General features: G+C 42.0%; 1 protein-coding gene across 1 annotated transcript in view; it reads left to right on the top strand.

The window, feature by feature from the left end:
- Window positions 1-13,916, top strand: part of LOC126481280 (uncharacterized) — a 39,349-nt gene extending 25,433 nt beyond the window's left edge. The window contains exons 5-7 of the mRNA XM_050104917.1: window positions 1,170-1,296; window positions 8,710-8,792; window positions 13,775-13,916. Coding sequence (XP_049960874.1) covers window positions 1,170-1,296; window positions 8,710-8,792; window positions 13,775-13,822 — 258 coding nt within the window. The 3' untranslated portion in view covers window positions 13,823-13,916. The remainder of the gene's footprint in view (window positions 1-1,169; window positions 1,297-8,709; window positions 8,793-13,774) is intronic.
- Window positions 13,917-16,463: the final 2,547 nt, after the last annotated feature.

Consider the following 16,463-nt stretch of genomic DNA (forward strand, 5'->3'; position numbering starts at 1 on the left):
TCAAAGCATGCACTCTCTGTTGATGGTATCCTTAATACTCGCCACATAATACTGCGAAACATTCATTAGTAATGCAGCTGATAGACTGGTGACTGCAAGCACGTCATCCACTCGAGCAAGCACTGCATCATCTAAGTTGGGAGCCCGTGTAGTTCGTCGAAGGGTTCGATCGTCGTACTGTGGTACGAATTGCCCTCATTCACTTAATCGTTGGAAAGTCGCTCGATTCTCCGCTGCTTCCATTTGTTTGTCCACATACGAAAATCATGTCTCCTAGTTCCCCCATAGCCTGCAACTCCATTTGATTCGGGCTGAACGACGTTAGTACATCAACGAACTTGCAACATGCAGCAGGTGAAAAATAATTCCGCATCTTGTTTTAAAATTGAAATAAATGATTGCAGCTTTATCATAAGCTGCATTAAGAAGTATCCTTCTTTATTTGTTGATAGTGACTAGTGTCGGGCACCTGCGTCTGTCCTTTTACTGTGGTTAAGTCGGCCATAGTGCTGCTCTGACCATTACCGCAGGGCAGTTTTTGTGCATTGGCTTTCGCTTGAATTGTTACGCTTACTAAATGGATTATTTGATCCTGGACATAGGTGGTCAAAACTAATCACCATCAGGAAATAAAAGAAATCTCTTCTTAATGCAACTTATGACGTAGCTACAACGATTTATTTCAGTTATTACGTCAAGTTGTAAACACAGTGTTCTGCTATGACACATACATTGCACACCAGGACTGTTCATATCAGTACATAGTATGCCAACCTCTACATCTCAGTGTTCGTCGGGACTGACTACTCTACAAACTTGGCAACAGCAGTACTGGTACATATATTCATTCCTCTATCACAGATATTAGAACATTTTTGGTTGGGACCCAGTCGTTTGCGGGCCAGGGTCCATTGCCTCAAATTGATACATTTACTCTTCCACAGCGTACCTGAAAGTTTGTAACATCATCAAGGAATCACACTGTAAAGACCGTCTAAGTTGTCCTTCCGTCTGTCAGCTTTCCCTCCTTTGTCTAGCATCAGCTTGCCATTGGAGCACCTTAATATTCATATAGGTACTTCTCCTTTCCCCAAAGGTCTCTTTGAGTTCCCTACTTGCTGTGTTGTCACTTATCACTGCAAAATTCTTTACGTTATGTTTGTTTTCAGATCAACTCTGATGGTGAATACGACGTGGATCTTCTGAAGGAACACATCAATCACTGTCCTGAGCTAATGAAGGACCAGAAGAACAAAGCAGCTGCGATCGAAGTCGCCGAAAGCTGCGCTGGGAAAGGTACGAACCATGTCTCATATGTTACTCTTTGTATCTTCTTCTGAGTCTATTACCGCTCGTTCCTTACAGGAAACTGTTTTAGGAAACTCTCTCGTGGCCCATCGTGTTTTGCAGTAACATTATCGGCAAATGTGCCTGTAAGAATCAAGTAGGAAAATCATAATCGTCTGAAAAAAAAAATACAGTTACGTCATTCGGTATTGGTTTGACGAAATAGTTCACGTGTGAACGGCCGGAAGTCAGTGTCCAGTAGGTATAATATTTCAGCAAGCGTCCACCTTGATATCATTAGGTGCACTGATGAAATGACCGCTTGTCTGTTTGTTTTCGCACCTTTCAGTCTCCTTCAGGGAGAGGTGGAGCGGGCCCCTTGAGAGTTTGCAAGTTGCACGTTGTTCTTTCCAGTCTTCTGAAGTACTGGGTACAAAGTCTGGCCTTTATTAAGTTACGTTGCATGCATGTGTACTAATTTGGAATTTTCTTTTCGTTTCGAATTTTAAGGGACTATTGGGTTATGGGTGGACTAATCTCCCAATTGTGAATAAGGGGGGTGGGGGGATTTGGAACAACTCCAATAGTCACCTTTTGTCCGAGGGAGGCCTCCGTAAACCCTAGTTGGAATTGCTGGAGTTACCACATATTTCGCTCTCAACCGTCATACTGATCGCTGTTCTCGGGGCGACCTTTGAGATCGCCCGCGGGAGGGGCTCCACGTTGACTTGTGTCGCCTTTACTGCTCCGATGTCGACTATCTTGGGCGGAACTTCGGCTGGTCCGCTTGGGTCGTCTGCGACTGCGTGTCCGGCTATTGTTGTCCATGGTGGCCCTCGGTTTTTGAGGACGCAAGTTTGGTTATGTCGCGACTCAGTTGCAGCCACCCGTGGTAGGTTTTCAGCAGCAGGAGGCAGGTAGCTTCCGTCTCGGCGTGAAACGTCGTTCTGAATCTGGTCTGTGCCTCTTACAGGGCAGCGTCGACCACGGCGTACCAGTTCATTCCCAACTCCTCCCTCCAACACGTTATTGCATCCTACATTCGCTTGCCGGTGGCATCTCAGCTGTTCCTGCGCCTGTGCCTGCCCCCGAAGTCAGTTCTTTGTACGGTATTTCCTTCCTCTTCGTAATCTGACTAATTGCAGTTTACTAGCACTTACTAAGTAAGGTTGTCATCTTGGCACCACAGTATCATATCGCGCCGTTGAATGAGCATAAACAAAATGGGGCAGCCCTTTGATGAAGTGAAGTACCGTAGAATTAGCCGTTTCCTCAATTGAAAAGTAAAAAAACGCTGCCACAATCGACGCTAGATGAAAATGTATGGAAACAACGCGCCATCGTGTGACACAGTGGTTAGATGCGGCAGCTGGTTCCAGTGAGGTCAAACAAGTCTGTATGACGGGGATCACAAGAGAAGAGGAGCCCCTAGCGTTTGAAGACCACCTTATCACAATCGAAGCTATAGTGGATAACGAGAATATCATGTTCATAGAACAGTTTACAACATCTTGCACGCATTCGGGACATTACAGAGATCTCCGGATGCTGGGTTCCGCGATAGCTCATGCCCACTGAAAAGGCCAGCTGAACCGATGACGCAGCGAAAATGTCGCAGCTGGGTCAGGCCGATCCAGATGACTTCTTTCGTCATCGAATCAGTTGGGGAGGGGGGGGAGGGGAGTGCTGTGTGCACCGTTTCGACCCCGAGACAGAGGAACAAAGCAAGCTGTGAGAACATTTAGAATCCTTAGTACCGAAATGGCGAAGACGCAGCCACCATCGGGCAAGGTGCTGCTGCGTTCTTAGGGCTGCCGTGGTGTGTTGCTAACAGATTATTCTCGTAAGAGGCAAACCGTCAAAGAGATGTAATTGTGGCATATCCTGACGAAGTTAGAGGAGGCTCACTGGGAGCTATAAGGTTTATTGGCTTCACGTCAAAGCCCGTGCTCATTCTGCACAGGACACAGTCCAACGTGCTGCTTCTTGGGGCTACCAGATTTTGCCTCACACTCACGTATTGTCCTGACATGACACCCAGTGGACTCTTCCTCGTACGACGAAAATGTTGCGTGGTAGGCATTTGCAGAATGACAACGAAGTGGAAACTTCCTAAAAGCCAAGATGCAGACTGATACATACAAGGTTGAAGCGTCAACATGTAGAGTACGAATAAACTTCATCATCAAGTTTTCTGAGGTGATAATTAAAACTTTATGATTATTCCTCGTGTGTGCCACACCGGTACTCGAACTCCGTCATCGGTCTACGAGTGCACGAGTGCACTTCCAGATGATCTGCCCGATCACTCCTTTTAAGCATCCAGTTCCCTGCTACTTCTCTACTTCCCTTCCAACCTCTGTCCTGAATAACGTGTCTCAGCAGCTGAGGCTGGTCTCACATTCGAAACAATCTTCGTGCAAACTCCACACCCAGGGATCTTTAATTTGTTTACTGTAGTTTCCCTGAATCATGTAAAAAGAATTATGGGTAACTATTTAAGTAGAAATCTGCATGATGATGAAACATCACCGAACCAGTAGTGAGTTAGTACACATTATGTATGGTAAATTGAAGGTGATGGAAGAAATTGATGAAATCAGCTGCATCGGGAATTTATGCAGAATCAGCAGCGATGAGTGAAAATGTGTGCCCCACGTGCTGAATCGGGATTCGTACGCCGGATCTCCTGCTGACTAGGTAGTTGCGTTCACCACTGCGCCATCCGGTCACGGTGTTCGTCTCAAGTGCGCAGACTGTCTCGACACTCTTCCGGGGAGACTATCCTTCCCGCCTAGAGCCACCTATACGCAGTCCCCTTCCATGTCCAACATGCTCGCTAACTTTAGATTCCTGCTGCAGGCCGAACGATATTGCGCAATCGCACTGAAGGTCGAATCAATTGTATGAACGCGTTGTATCTGTTCTTTCGGACTTGTCTGAAAGAACAGACACTACGCATTCGTACAGATGTGCTACACGTGGCACACGGATAAACTGCCACTGTTTAACACCGTTAGGTTTGTGTCAGCGTTGTGGCTGATTGTTGAGACTACGACGCTCTGAAGAACTACTTCACTCTATTGTTCTACGCGTACTGCTCCGACTAATGCTCATTAGGGTTTGTATTCAACAGTCATTTCATCTTATTTCCCGCGCACACTGCCTTAGTGTTCACTTCCTGTGACGTTAACTTGCCAACTATGGTTGGGCGATTAATTGCTGTTAATCGATTAATCGTAATTATTCTGATAATCAATTCGGATATAACGATATTTCTTTGAAGTTAATTAATGTTACACAATCGTACACCCGTAAGATTATTTACTTCAATTTTTCCTTTTTTGTTTGATGTCTGTTGTGTGTTAACTCGTTGTATAGGTATAGCTTTACGGACTCTTCCCTAGTATTCTTTGCATAACGTTCGCATAAGGCGGAACATTTCATGCCGATTGTGTTCTGTTCACAGATGTTGCCAACATCAGAGATCTAACAGTAGTTGCTCTTATATAGCATGTCATAGTCTTCTGTTGTGTGTGTCTATTGAGAAGTAAAAGTAACACGTGTGTTCGAACCTGAACGTCTCTGTGACGTGCTGTCAACAGACCTTGTTACATGTGTCGTTTATTATACCATAATTGCTAATTGGTACGATGCGCTCGAACCAGAGAGTAATCAAAGCAGGACGGAAATAAGTAAACATTCACCCTCCCATGTAGTGGTGAGACTACATGGGCAGCAGTGTTATTTACCCTCTTCTGCCCGCCCGTCTTTCAGGCAGTCGGAATTACTTCTGTAACCTAGCTTTATTATTGTGGTACACTTTCCAACGTGCAGATTGCCGCTAAAATAAAATCGTGGGACTAAGAAAAACAAGTGAAGTACTGAAACATTTTGAAGAAGGTGATAAAGGCTGATGTAAATGTAAGTTGTGATTCAAGTCCCTGAACGTTTAGGAAATATAATGCATCTGATGAATAACTTGAAAATTAACAATGCGAATGTAAAAGACAATCATGTACTTCAGTACCCCAGTTACCATTACCGTGTAAAGTTCAGAAAACGATACTTAACAGGTAAATGAATTTACTAAGTCCAACAATCGAGGAATGGAAGTATGATAACACCGGTTCTCTTAGAACAAGCTTTTTAATCATAAAAAGTAAGTTTAGGACAATGATTTATAGAAATAAATAAACCGCAACATAACAACTAATCGAATAATCGCTTTCAGGATACAATCAGTCGATACGATTAACTGCTTCATTAAAATAATCGAAAAAACAATTAATTACTATTAATTGCCCACTACTAATGCCAACCAGATAGCTACTACTCGAATAACAATGGCTTCGCTCACACGTTTTTCACAGCACTAACACTACTATTGACGGCTGGAAGGCAGCCTTCTTTCAGAACAAATTCCCCTTGCTTTGTGCTACTCTGATGGTGCAGATGATGCCATATCGACACCGTGAGAAGCGATCGTCAGTAGCGGAAGTTGACTGGACTGGATGATGTAACGAATGCAAAAAATAACGTGTTTCCTGAACTGAAAAGCGTTCTTGTCGAGAGCTCTATGTTATTCAGCACCTTTGTTCCAAAGGTAGGGCCCCCAAATTGACTGTCATTTTCAAGGTCGGTACTTCGACCGTTCTCATTCCTATCTCTTTGCTACACAGAGTGGCACCGCAGTCTTCGCACACAGCAGGAGTAGTGGAATTTCTGCATAAGCAGGCACGTGCGATTATACACAATGCCAATAAATTTATGCCAGAAGAAACAGAGGAGCAAGCAAAAACCACACTGAAAACTTCGCTTGAAAGTACTGCAAGAACACCTAACGTTTCCAATCGCTGAATAAATGGAATAAAGCATAGTTACCAGTACATCCCAAGGCCTTACTATTTCGGAAATATGTGGAAGAAGTAGAAGAAAATTTTGTTTCTGGTAATACAGGTTGTCATGGAACTGACACAACTTCCACGTGACATATGTTCTTTATTTTGCATTGTAAGTATCGTAGTAAGCGACATTGTCCGCTACTCAACCGTTTTTCCTCTTTTTTGTTTTATAAGATTTCATTCTGGCAGCATGTGGTTGGACTTGCTTTCTTGGTACTCTCGGGAGAAAACACTGTCTCTGAATATCTACATTTGTCGAATTATTGATGGTTTTGACATAACCAGTTAATTAGACAGTTTACTTACTCGCTAGTTTTAGCTTACGATTTCTGCGTAGGCTTCAGCAGTCTAAATCCACCTCTCCTACTGTGCAATAGCCGTTCACAACGGATCCCCCAGCACTATTCCTGTCCGCTTCCTTACCACGCCATCTGCACAGGTATTGTCCAAATTATTTGCGTGTACTCTGTCTGTGAGAAACTACAGAGATCATGCAAATGGACTTGCACCCCTTCTAGCAGTACTTCATCGTATGTCACGGGGGCAACGAAAGGCAACTAGTACCTGGAGAAAGTGCACGTCATTACTGCTTCAAAGAAGGGGCGACAGGCCTATGTTGCTGACATCAATCTAAGAATTATTGAACATATTTTATAATCACCTATTGTGGCATTCCTGAAGAACTAAAAAGTTGTCTTTAAATATCAACATGGATCCATCAGACAGGGATGTAGCGAAATTCAGCTCACTCTGTTCAATCATGAGACAAGGGAGGCGTAGACATCACGCCCAGATTCATGCTGTCTTCCTTGACTTGACGAAGGCTATTGCTTTAATTCTCATTGTCGTTTAGAAAAACAGAATACGAGTTTTCGAGTCCCAGACGAGATTTGTGACTGTATTCCTCGCAGATAGAAATCAACACGTCGCTCTTAACGGAACAGAATAATCAAGCAAATGAAAATGAATATTTAATCGACCACGTTTTTAAATCGAACTAAAGAGTGTAAATAATTTTTCTTAGCCCCGTAGAGATTCATAACCCCACAGAAATACAACTGACGAAATTAAGGAAGTTTTAATAGCCGTGAAGTTAGTTGTAACATTTAAAATTAAAAACTTGGAGTGCATGCAGCAGATAATAGTAAGTTGGTGAACTACGCTTGTGTCAATTAGCAACCAGTGCAGTAGTAAGGAGGTGAAGTATTCATGTGCCAATTATGTATTGCATGCACCCGATGTTTTTCGTTTTAAATCTTAGAAGTATTTTCGTCACAAGTTATCAGGACTATCTGTAAGTGGTGATTGGGAGAAATTATTTTATACTTTTTATTCCGATTAAAAATGTGACATATTAATAATTAATTTTCATTTAAATAATTATTCTCATTTCATGAAGACATATTGCAGGAAGTGATATGTCGCTCCAGTGTTCCCAGACCGTACTCTCTCTGAATTTTATTGTTCTATGCGTGTGTCTGAAATTTTCAATCGATTTCAAACATTTTGATGACATTACAACGCAGACATGTGGTGAATTTCCGGCTTATTTCAGTTTCTCTTCACCTGACTGAACGAACCTCTGTATACCTCGCGAAAAAGAGAGTGAAGGTCAAAATCAGAGAGAATCAAACTCACTCAGAGGGCACCAGCGATCGTTCTTCCCGCGATCCCTTTATGACTAGAACAGGAAAAGCGCGAAATGGCATAGGTACAGAAATGTGTCCTCCGTCACACGCTGCACAAGAAAGAGAGTTAATATTGCGCTGCCTTCCAGTTCTCAGCCATATTTAAAATTTCAAGTTTCCAGCTCATCACGAAGTTAGTTTAAAATCAATGCAAACAGACAAGAAAGTGATATCTATTTCCTCTTCCTCCCTCTCTCTGCTCAACCATGGGCACCTCGAATGCATTCTGCCACTATCTGAACAACACGCCTGTCCTGCAGAGCAGGTGAGATTTCAGATTTTAGCAATCATTTTGTCTCCCATTCCCACCCATGTTGATAAGACAGACATGAAAGCGAATTTTTACTGCATTGTTCCAGATCTGAGCTATGTTATAAGTTCCGTAACTCTAGCACATCGGAAAGTTAGTTTAGAATCAATTACAGAATCTGTGCCGAACAGACGGAGAGACAAGAAGGCAACCTAATAAAAAACTTTGTACAATGAGACACATCAGAGCTAATGCAGATGTTGATGTGCAGTCGTTCTACGCAAGCGACTTCGCAAGTGAAACAGACAAGGGAGCAGTAGGTAGATGGTGAGGTGGTAGTACCAGAAACACCCTCTCCCTCATACTGTAAGATGGCTGCCGGAGTATGGACGTAGATGTAGGTGTTTATTGAAGTTCTGTTACATGCCTCTTTTGTATGAATCGTCCTTTGTTTAAACCGTTGTTTAAGGTTGTGTGTATTGAGACAATAATCTTATGAAGCTAGATGGCAGGAAAATGACACGTCTGTTCCGTCACGCATGTGCTACAATCGCTGACGTTGTGCCTTTTTGTATCACAGTTACAGGATGCAGCGGCTACTGCGAATGCGGGATCGTCGCAGGCGACTGCTTGTCCGAGGGAATGGAGGCCAGGGGCTATGAGGTAAGCTGGCAGCCTGAGGTGCAACCAGTGAGTCTTTAGATTATCACTAAGTAGGTATAAGCTACGGGGTAAAACAGGTAGTAAACAATATGTAGAAGAACCAAGAGGGAACAATAAGAATGGAAGACCAAGAATAATGGGCTCGGTTTACAAAGGGTATGATACAAGGCTATAGTCTGTATCTGCTGCTGTTCAGTCTATACACAGAAGAAGCAATGGCGGAAATAAAAGAAAGCGAGAACAGCCATTCCTTATAGGCAACAATTACTGTTGAAACAAAGTTTGTAAGACAGTCGTAAGCTGCAGTCAATGTCTTTTATTGGAAAGTATCACGCAGTTTAACAAGAGCATCGTCAGAAACTGTGGAACTTAGAAAGTGTTAGGGTATGGAATGTTAAACTGGTATAAAAGACATGATCATAGACATTAGAGATACCTACCACCAGCTTAATCTCTGTTTTCGGCAAGGTAACAAGCCAATTAGTTTGAACGTAAGTTATCATATTGGAAATTTAACTCGTTCTTTTGAAATTACACAATGTAAATTTCACAGGTTTTTACGACGTCCTTGTCAAACTGAACTAAACTAACAAGTAAAAAATACTGATTGAGATTTGTGGCTGTCCTACAAAATGAAAGAAAGGTTCAGGAGATGGAGTGAAATACAGATTGAGAAGATGTCACTGATAAGATTCGCTGATGTTAGTGTTATCCTCAATGAAACTGAGGAAGAACTGGAGGACGAGTTGAATGGAATGAACATTCTAATGAGCACACATCACAGATTGAGAGTAAAGTGAAGAAAGAAGAAAGTTACTATTAGTAGCAGAAATCAGATTAGTGAGAAACTTACCATCAACAATGGGAATCAAGAGGTATACGATGTCAAGGAATTCTGCTACGAAGCAAAATAATCCTAGACAGACGAAGCAAGGAGGGATTTAGCAGAACACGCAAAGACGGCATTCCCGGCCAAACGAAGTCCACTAGCATCAAATGGCAGCCCTAAACAGTGGAAGAAGTTTCTGAGAATCCACGTCTGGACCACAGCATTGAATGGTTATGGTAGACGAGCTGTGGGGAAACTAGAACAGAAGACAATCTAAGCGTTTCAGATGTGGTGCTACAGGAGAACGTTGAAAATTAGGCGGTCAGATTAGGTAATGAATGAGGAGGTTCTACACAGTATTGTCAAGCAGAGGAACAGGTCAAAAACTTTGACGAGAAGGAGTGACACAATTGTAGGACGTGGGTGAAGACATCAGGGAGTAACCTCTATGGCACTAAAAGGAGATGCAAAGTGCAAAAACTGCAGAGTAGGACAAAGAGTGGAATGTATCCAACAAATAACTGATTGCCACTCTGATACGGAGGGATTTGCGTAGGAAAGGAAATCATAGCGGGCCTCATCAAACCAGTGAGATGACTGATGACCAAAAGAAGTAACCTCCGGCACACATATTACCTTCGACTCCTTCTCATAAATTGAGATTTGGCTTTGATTCCATGTTTTGTTCGTGAATGGTGAGGCCCAGTCAGCCGATTGTCAAATCTGTAACTTCCGTGGACATACCTATGTTGTAGTCGTTGGCTTTTCCAAAGTTGCTAGTCAATATCTTCATATTATGTTTGAGACGATTTAGAAATTCATGAATAACAAATAAATGTTCTGTGATGTTTGTTTATTACAATTTAATAATTGGCACCACAAAAACCGCACAGCTCGCCTTCATTTTGTGTCTTCTCAGTGTTGCCACCATACTGTTTATTAGAACCGAATCCGCTGAAACTGTTGCTCCCATCATAGTAACTGGTCCAGCTCGCGGAAAACTCCGTAATTATCAACCTTTCTCTGAAGCGACTTCTGCTGTTATGGAGGCTTGTGATGTCATTCTTATGGCGTCAAACAACGCCTACGTCAAATTTACAAAGTACCTTAATGCCTCAAATAAATCTTTGGTCAATAAACAGTGATGAGGAACGCCAACTTTCAGCAGGGCTCAGTGGATCAAAATAGTGTGCATACAAACCATGTATATGATATATTGGTTGAACCGTGTTTACGTACAAAACAAAAGTCACTAAAAGGATGTCAAAATCAATGTTGAGGAGAAAATGATCTCATATTCGTCATAGATTCCGAATAAGAGCAAAGTATTTCGTATATGAGTGATGCATATTTATTGATGTTTTAAGTAATTGATATCAATTGGAACATTGATGTTTTTATGAAACAAATTACATGTCTAGAAGTACTTCGACCTAACACATCCACTGTGGCGCTTCAGTTACATCAGACGCTTTTCAGAAAACGCGCAAAAGTAATCCGTGCAGTGCTCTGGCATTGGACTTTAAAGAATTTGGAAGTGGAGGCCATCACCCACAAAAGGTCTTATGTCTCTGCGAAAAGGACGTGGTCCTAGCTTCGGATTTATGCTGTTAGGAATGCTGTGGATTATTTCTAAAAGAGAAGCCAGTTATGAAAACGGGAAACAGACGAACGTATACAAGATCGTTATTAAAAAATACGGATAATTTCAAGCAACTTTATGTATAGTAACGGAAAATGTATTTTATGTAACATCAGAACCAACTCTTATTATGAGTAAATTTAGAATGAACAAAGTGCCTTCCATGGGAAACAATCTTTTGCTCGCAACCGTTCTTTAATTTACAAAAAGAGCAGAGAATTAAAAAAAAAAAAAACATGTCGCAAAGTCGCCTTCATATCTTGCTACGTCTTAAAATACATGAATTCTACGGGCGGGGCTCTTTTAAATGTGGGAGGAATTAAAGGGTGTAGATTGTACTGAAATTAATTACAATGAAATGACTTAACTTTATGTACGATTGTAATAACAGAGCCGGCCGGTGTGGCCGTGCGGTTATAGGCGCTTCAGTCTGGAACCGCGTGACCGCTACGGTCGCAGGTTCGAATCCTGCCTCGGGCATGGATGTGTGTGATGTCCTTAGGTTAGTTAGGTTTAAGTAGGTCTAAGTTCTAGGGGACTGATGACCACAGATGTTAAGTCCCATAGTGCTCAGAGCCATATGAACCATTTTTATTTGTAATAACAGAGAGCTAATATTAAGTACGTCACACCAGCAGGCATTCGAAATAGGAGGAGGTCGGTGGGGGTGTGGGGTCGGGGGGCAGTGGGGCAAAAGGATCCTTCGCTCTTTCTCGAATTTCGGGAAATAGATTTTTTATTCATTACAAAATTCCCACTCTTCGCTAGCAATGATTTTCTGTAGATACACCATTGCCGAGCGTGATAAGAAATACTGTGGCTTAAGCACTCAGTTTAGTTAGTCACTGTAAGATGTATAACAGTTAGGATTGATCGAGGAATTACAGAAGATCCAAAGAGGAGCAGTGCGTTTCGTCCGTTTTATTTAGTGAGCGCGAAAGCTTCCCAACTCCAGTGGCACACGCTACATGAGTGGCGTTGTGGGTAACCGTGTGGTTTACTGTACTGATTCCTCCTTGCGTATATTCCGGAAAAAGGTCATGAAAGGAAAATTAAGATTTCGAGGTCAAATGGAGGCCTACCAACAGTCTTTCTTCCCACGTAACAAGAAAGGGAGGAAGTGAAGTGATGCTTGCGCACAAAGTACCCTCCACCACCCTCCATAACGCAGACTGTGGTGTGCAGATTCAGATGTGGAAGTAGATGTCTCATTTGTTCTATCACATATTTGACATTTCCCAACAAATAGTGTAAATATATTACTAGACTCAAAGATAAATTCTATAAAGACTTTAGGATCTTAATATTGTTACAGAAAGTAGTGGCAACCATGAATTCATTCGTTCTGCAACCTTTCCGAGTATATTAAATGTCTTACGTGTAATTTAGTGAAGTGTAAGGTTGAATTAAACACCATTCTATTGAACAACTCCATCTACTCTATTGACGGTTCTCCTCAATGAAACTCATAAAAATCACCATTTTACATTTATTATGGTCAACATTACCAATGTATTTCAGTAATATTTCATAATGTTAAATCATTTCATTGTGTTGCATTATAAAGTGCCACGTATTTAAAAGCAGATTAAATGATAGAATATATGCTTTTATTGGCGATGACATGCAGCACAAAAGCATTGTATTTAATATGTAACTAATAGTGGAATTATTTGAAACAAATCACGGAGTTGCTGCTTCGAAATTTCACCAAAATAAAATGAGCATCAACCGTCTCAGGTCATTTCACTTCAGACAGAATGACAAATACATCACAAATTATATATTTCCTAAACAGCAAGACTCCTTCTCTTGTTAGTTACTATTCCATTAGCATCAGTGACTCAGATACCGTCATAAATAATTAGCGAACGTTTATAAATTTGAACTATAACAATAATTTATTCATCTAAAGATCGTATATGTACTTAGTATAATTGATTCCCTGACGAACAACAACAAAAGAGGGGCGATATTAAAACGGTGATTCACTTCGTATAATATTGTTCGTAGTGCCGCGAGAAAATATTTTAAATTTAGCGCTCTTAGCGCCTCTGGACTCTTACGCGACCACGGACGAAGATCACAAACATCGCAGATTATGAAAACTAGACACGATGTACTACAGTACTTAAATGATATGTACATCATTGTCTTCGTAACATTTTCCATATACCCCTTTCTGCAGGATCCAATGTACTTGTAAAATAAACGTCTGGCGGTAAGCTCTTCAACTTATTTTTTTCCACTTAGATTACAGTATGTTTTGGCTGTGCTCCTTCTGTTGATTCTACAGTCTAATAAAATCTTATCAAGTCACGGTTTTTCTAAACCTCTGTTTTATCCAGAAATGATGTTGCGATATCGCTTTAAAACATTTTACCTTGTTACTTTACAGCTACCGATTAATTACCACACAGCAAATCTTCAATACGTTTTTCAGCATATGTTGATAAAAACATACAAATGCAACTGGATGTGTTACGAATAAACGTGTTTTTGTTCTTTCAGACAATATATGGCTGGCTTGGAAAAGTCATCGCGAAGGCGGATGCTTGATTAGGAAAAAGTGAAATAGAGTGATGTGACTTATTTACAGCTACTATTGTTGTAAGGACATTACTAAGAAATAAAAATTCTGAAACTTCAATAACTGTTTTATTTAACCTCATTGTTGTTTATTTGAGCGAGAACTCAAAACAATTACATTTTCTGACTGAGCACGAATGTCTATATTAGTGATTATGCTGATGATGAAGCACGTGACTGAAGACTTGCTACAAGCTGTTCCAACTGACACTACCTGGGCTGCGTCCATTTCATGTTTCTCAGGTATAACTGTCTCAAGTACAGGTGACGATAGTGAGTATGTATATGGTGTATTTGCGTGTTTATGTTCGCTTTGTTAATGGCGACGATAGGGGAGAGGGAACCTGGTTCCGACAAATATCCTGACTCTTTCGAAAAATAGCAAGGGGTTCGCCGTGCTGAACGTACCCATCACACGGTTGGATTACCAACAAGAGAGCCACGTGACCCCTCAGTAAGGTCACATTATGAAGAGATTGGGAGTTTATTCAGGATAATGGCGTAATGTCTGCTGATCAGGAACTGCTAGCCAACATCTCTGCTTCCTTGTGGTGAAATACTGTGATTAATAGCTTCTTCACCACCAGGATTCGCCACGCGGGGTAGCCGCGCTGTCTAGGCGTCTTGTAACGCTCCGCGCGGCTCCCCCAGTCGGAGGTCCGAGTCCTCCCTCGGGCGTCGGTGTGTGTTGTCCATAGCGCAAGTTAGTTTAAGTAGTGTGTAAGCTTAGGGACCGGTGACCTAAGCAGTTTGGTCCCACAAGATCTTACCACAGATTTACAAATTCTTTTACCAGGATTCGAACCTGTTTCTCCCTGTCAATTGCACTCCACCACACTAGTGTGCATTAGCAGCCTCTGCTACTGTGGCGGCTGCTGGGTGGGTTCATTCACCTGAATGTACTTACACAACATTGTCAAGTACCAAAGTCTTATGCCTAAGTCGAGCACGCTGTCTCTCTGCACAAGCACTTCACTCCTTAGAGCAGAGGTACTACTCGAACTATGGGTGTAAGTAGCTATTCATATGCAAGCCACTGATTTCTGCATTCCTGCATTTAAGCTTAAATTTTGATAAATAATCGGCATTGGCGGCCGAAGACTTTCGGCATAAGAAGTCCGCCTCATTCTGCCAACGGCCTTGTCAAAGAGGGCTGAGGAGTGGATAGAGGTTCAGTGCACTTTCTTGTCCTAGGGGTGGGAAATTGCCCCTAAAGGCGGAAGAATCAGCAATGATCAACGACATGAGGATGCAGAAGGCAATGGAAACCCCTGCATTAAAGACACGTAACGTGTATCCACAGGACATGTGGCCTGTATTTGAATAAGTGTCATGATGATCTCCGGGAGGGGACTGCCAAGGAGGAGGTTACCATGAGAAAAAGATTGAGTAATCAACGAAAGGATAACGTTCTACGAGTCGGGGCGTGGAATGTCAGAAGCTTGAAGGTGGTAGGGAAACTAGAAAGTCTGAAAAGGGAAATGCAAAGGCTCAATCTAGATTTAGTAGTGGTCAGTGAAGTGAAGTGGAAGGAAGACAAGGATTTCTGGTCAGATGAGTATCGGGTAATATCAACAGCAGTAGAAAATTGTATAACAGGTGTAGGATTCGTAGCCGGCCGAAGTGGCCGTGCGGTTAAAGGCGCTGCAGTCTGGAACCGCATGACCGCTACAGTCGCAGGTTGGAATCCTACCTCGGGCAGGATGTTTTTGATGTCTTTGGTTAGTTAGATTTAACTAGTTCTAAGTAGTAAGGGACTAATGACCTCAGCAGTTGAGTCCCATAGTGCTCAGAGCCATTTTTTGTAGGATTCGTTATGAATAGGAAGGTAGGGAAGAGGGTGTGTTACTGTGAACAATTCAGAGACTGGGTTGTTCTAATCAGAATCGACAGCAGACCAACACCGACAACGATAGTTCAGGTATACATGCCGTCGTCGCAAGCTGGAGATGAACAGATAGAGAAAGTGTATGAGGATATTGAAAGGGTAATGCAGTATGTAAAGGGGGATGAAAATCTAATAGTCATGGGCGACTGGAATGCAGTTGTAGGGGATGGAGTAGAAGAAAAGGTTACAGGAGAATATGGGCTTGGGACAAGGAATGAAAGAGGAGAAAGACTAATTGAGTTTTGTAACAAGTTTCAGCTAGTAATAGCGCATACACTGTTCAAGAATCACAAAAGGAGGAGGTATACTTGGAAAAGGCGGGAGATACGGGAAGATTTCAATTAGATTACATTATGGTCAGACAGAAATTCCGAAATCAGATACTGGATTGTAAGGCGTACCCAGGAGCAGATATAGACTCAGATCACAATATAGTAGTGATGAAGAGTAGGCTGAAGTTAAAGACATTAGTCAGGAAGAATAAATACGCAAAGAAGTGGGAGACGGAAGTACTAAGGAATGACGAGATACGTTTGAAGTTCTCTAACGCTATAGATACAGCAATAAGGAATAGCGCAGTAGGCAGTACAGTTGAAGAGGAATGGACATCTCTAAAAAGGGCCATCACAGAAGTTGGGAAGGGAAACATAGGTACAAAGAAGGTAGCTGCGAAGAAACCATGGGTAACAGAAGAAATACTTCAGTTGATTGATGAAAGGAGGA

This window comes from Schistocerca serialis, chromosome 5, assembly GCF_023864345.2.
Source record: "Schistocerca serialis cubense isolate TAMUIC-IGC-003099 chromosome 5, iqSchSeri2.2, whole genome shotgun sequence".
Lineage (NCBI taxonomy): Eukaryota > Metazoa > Arthropoda > Insecta > Orthoptera > Acrididae > Schistocerca > Schistocerca serialis.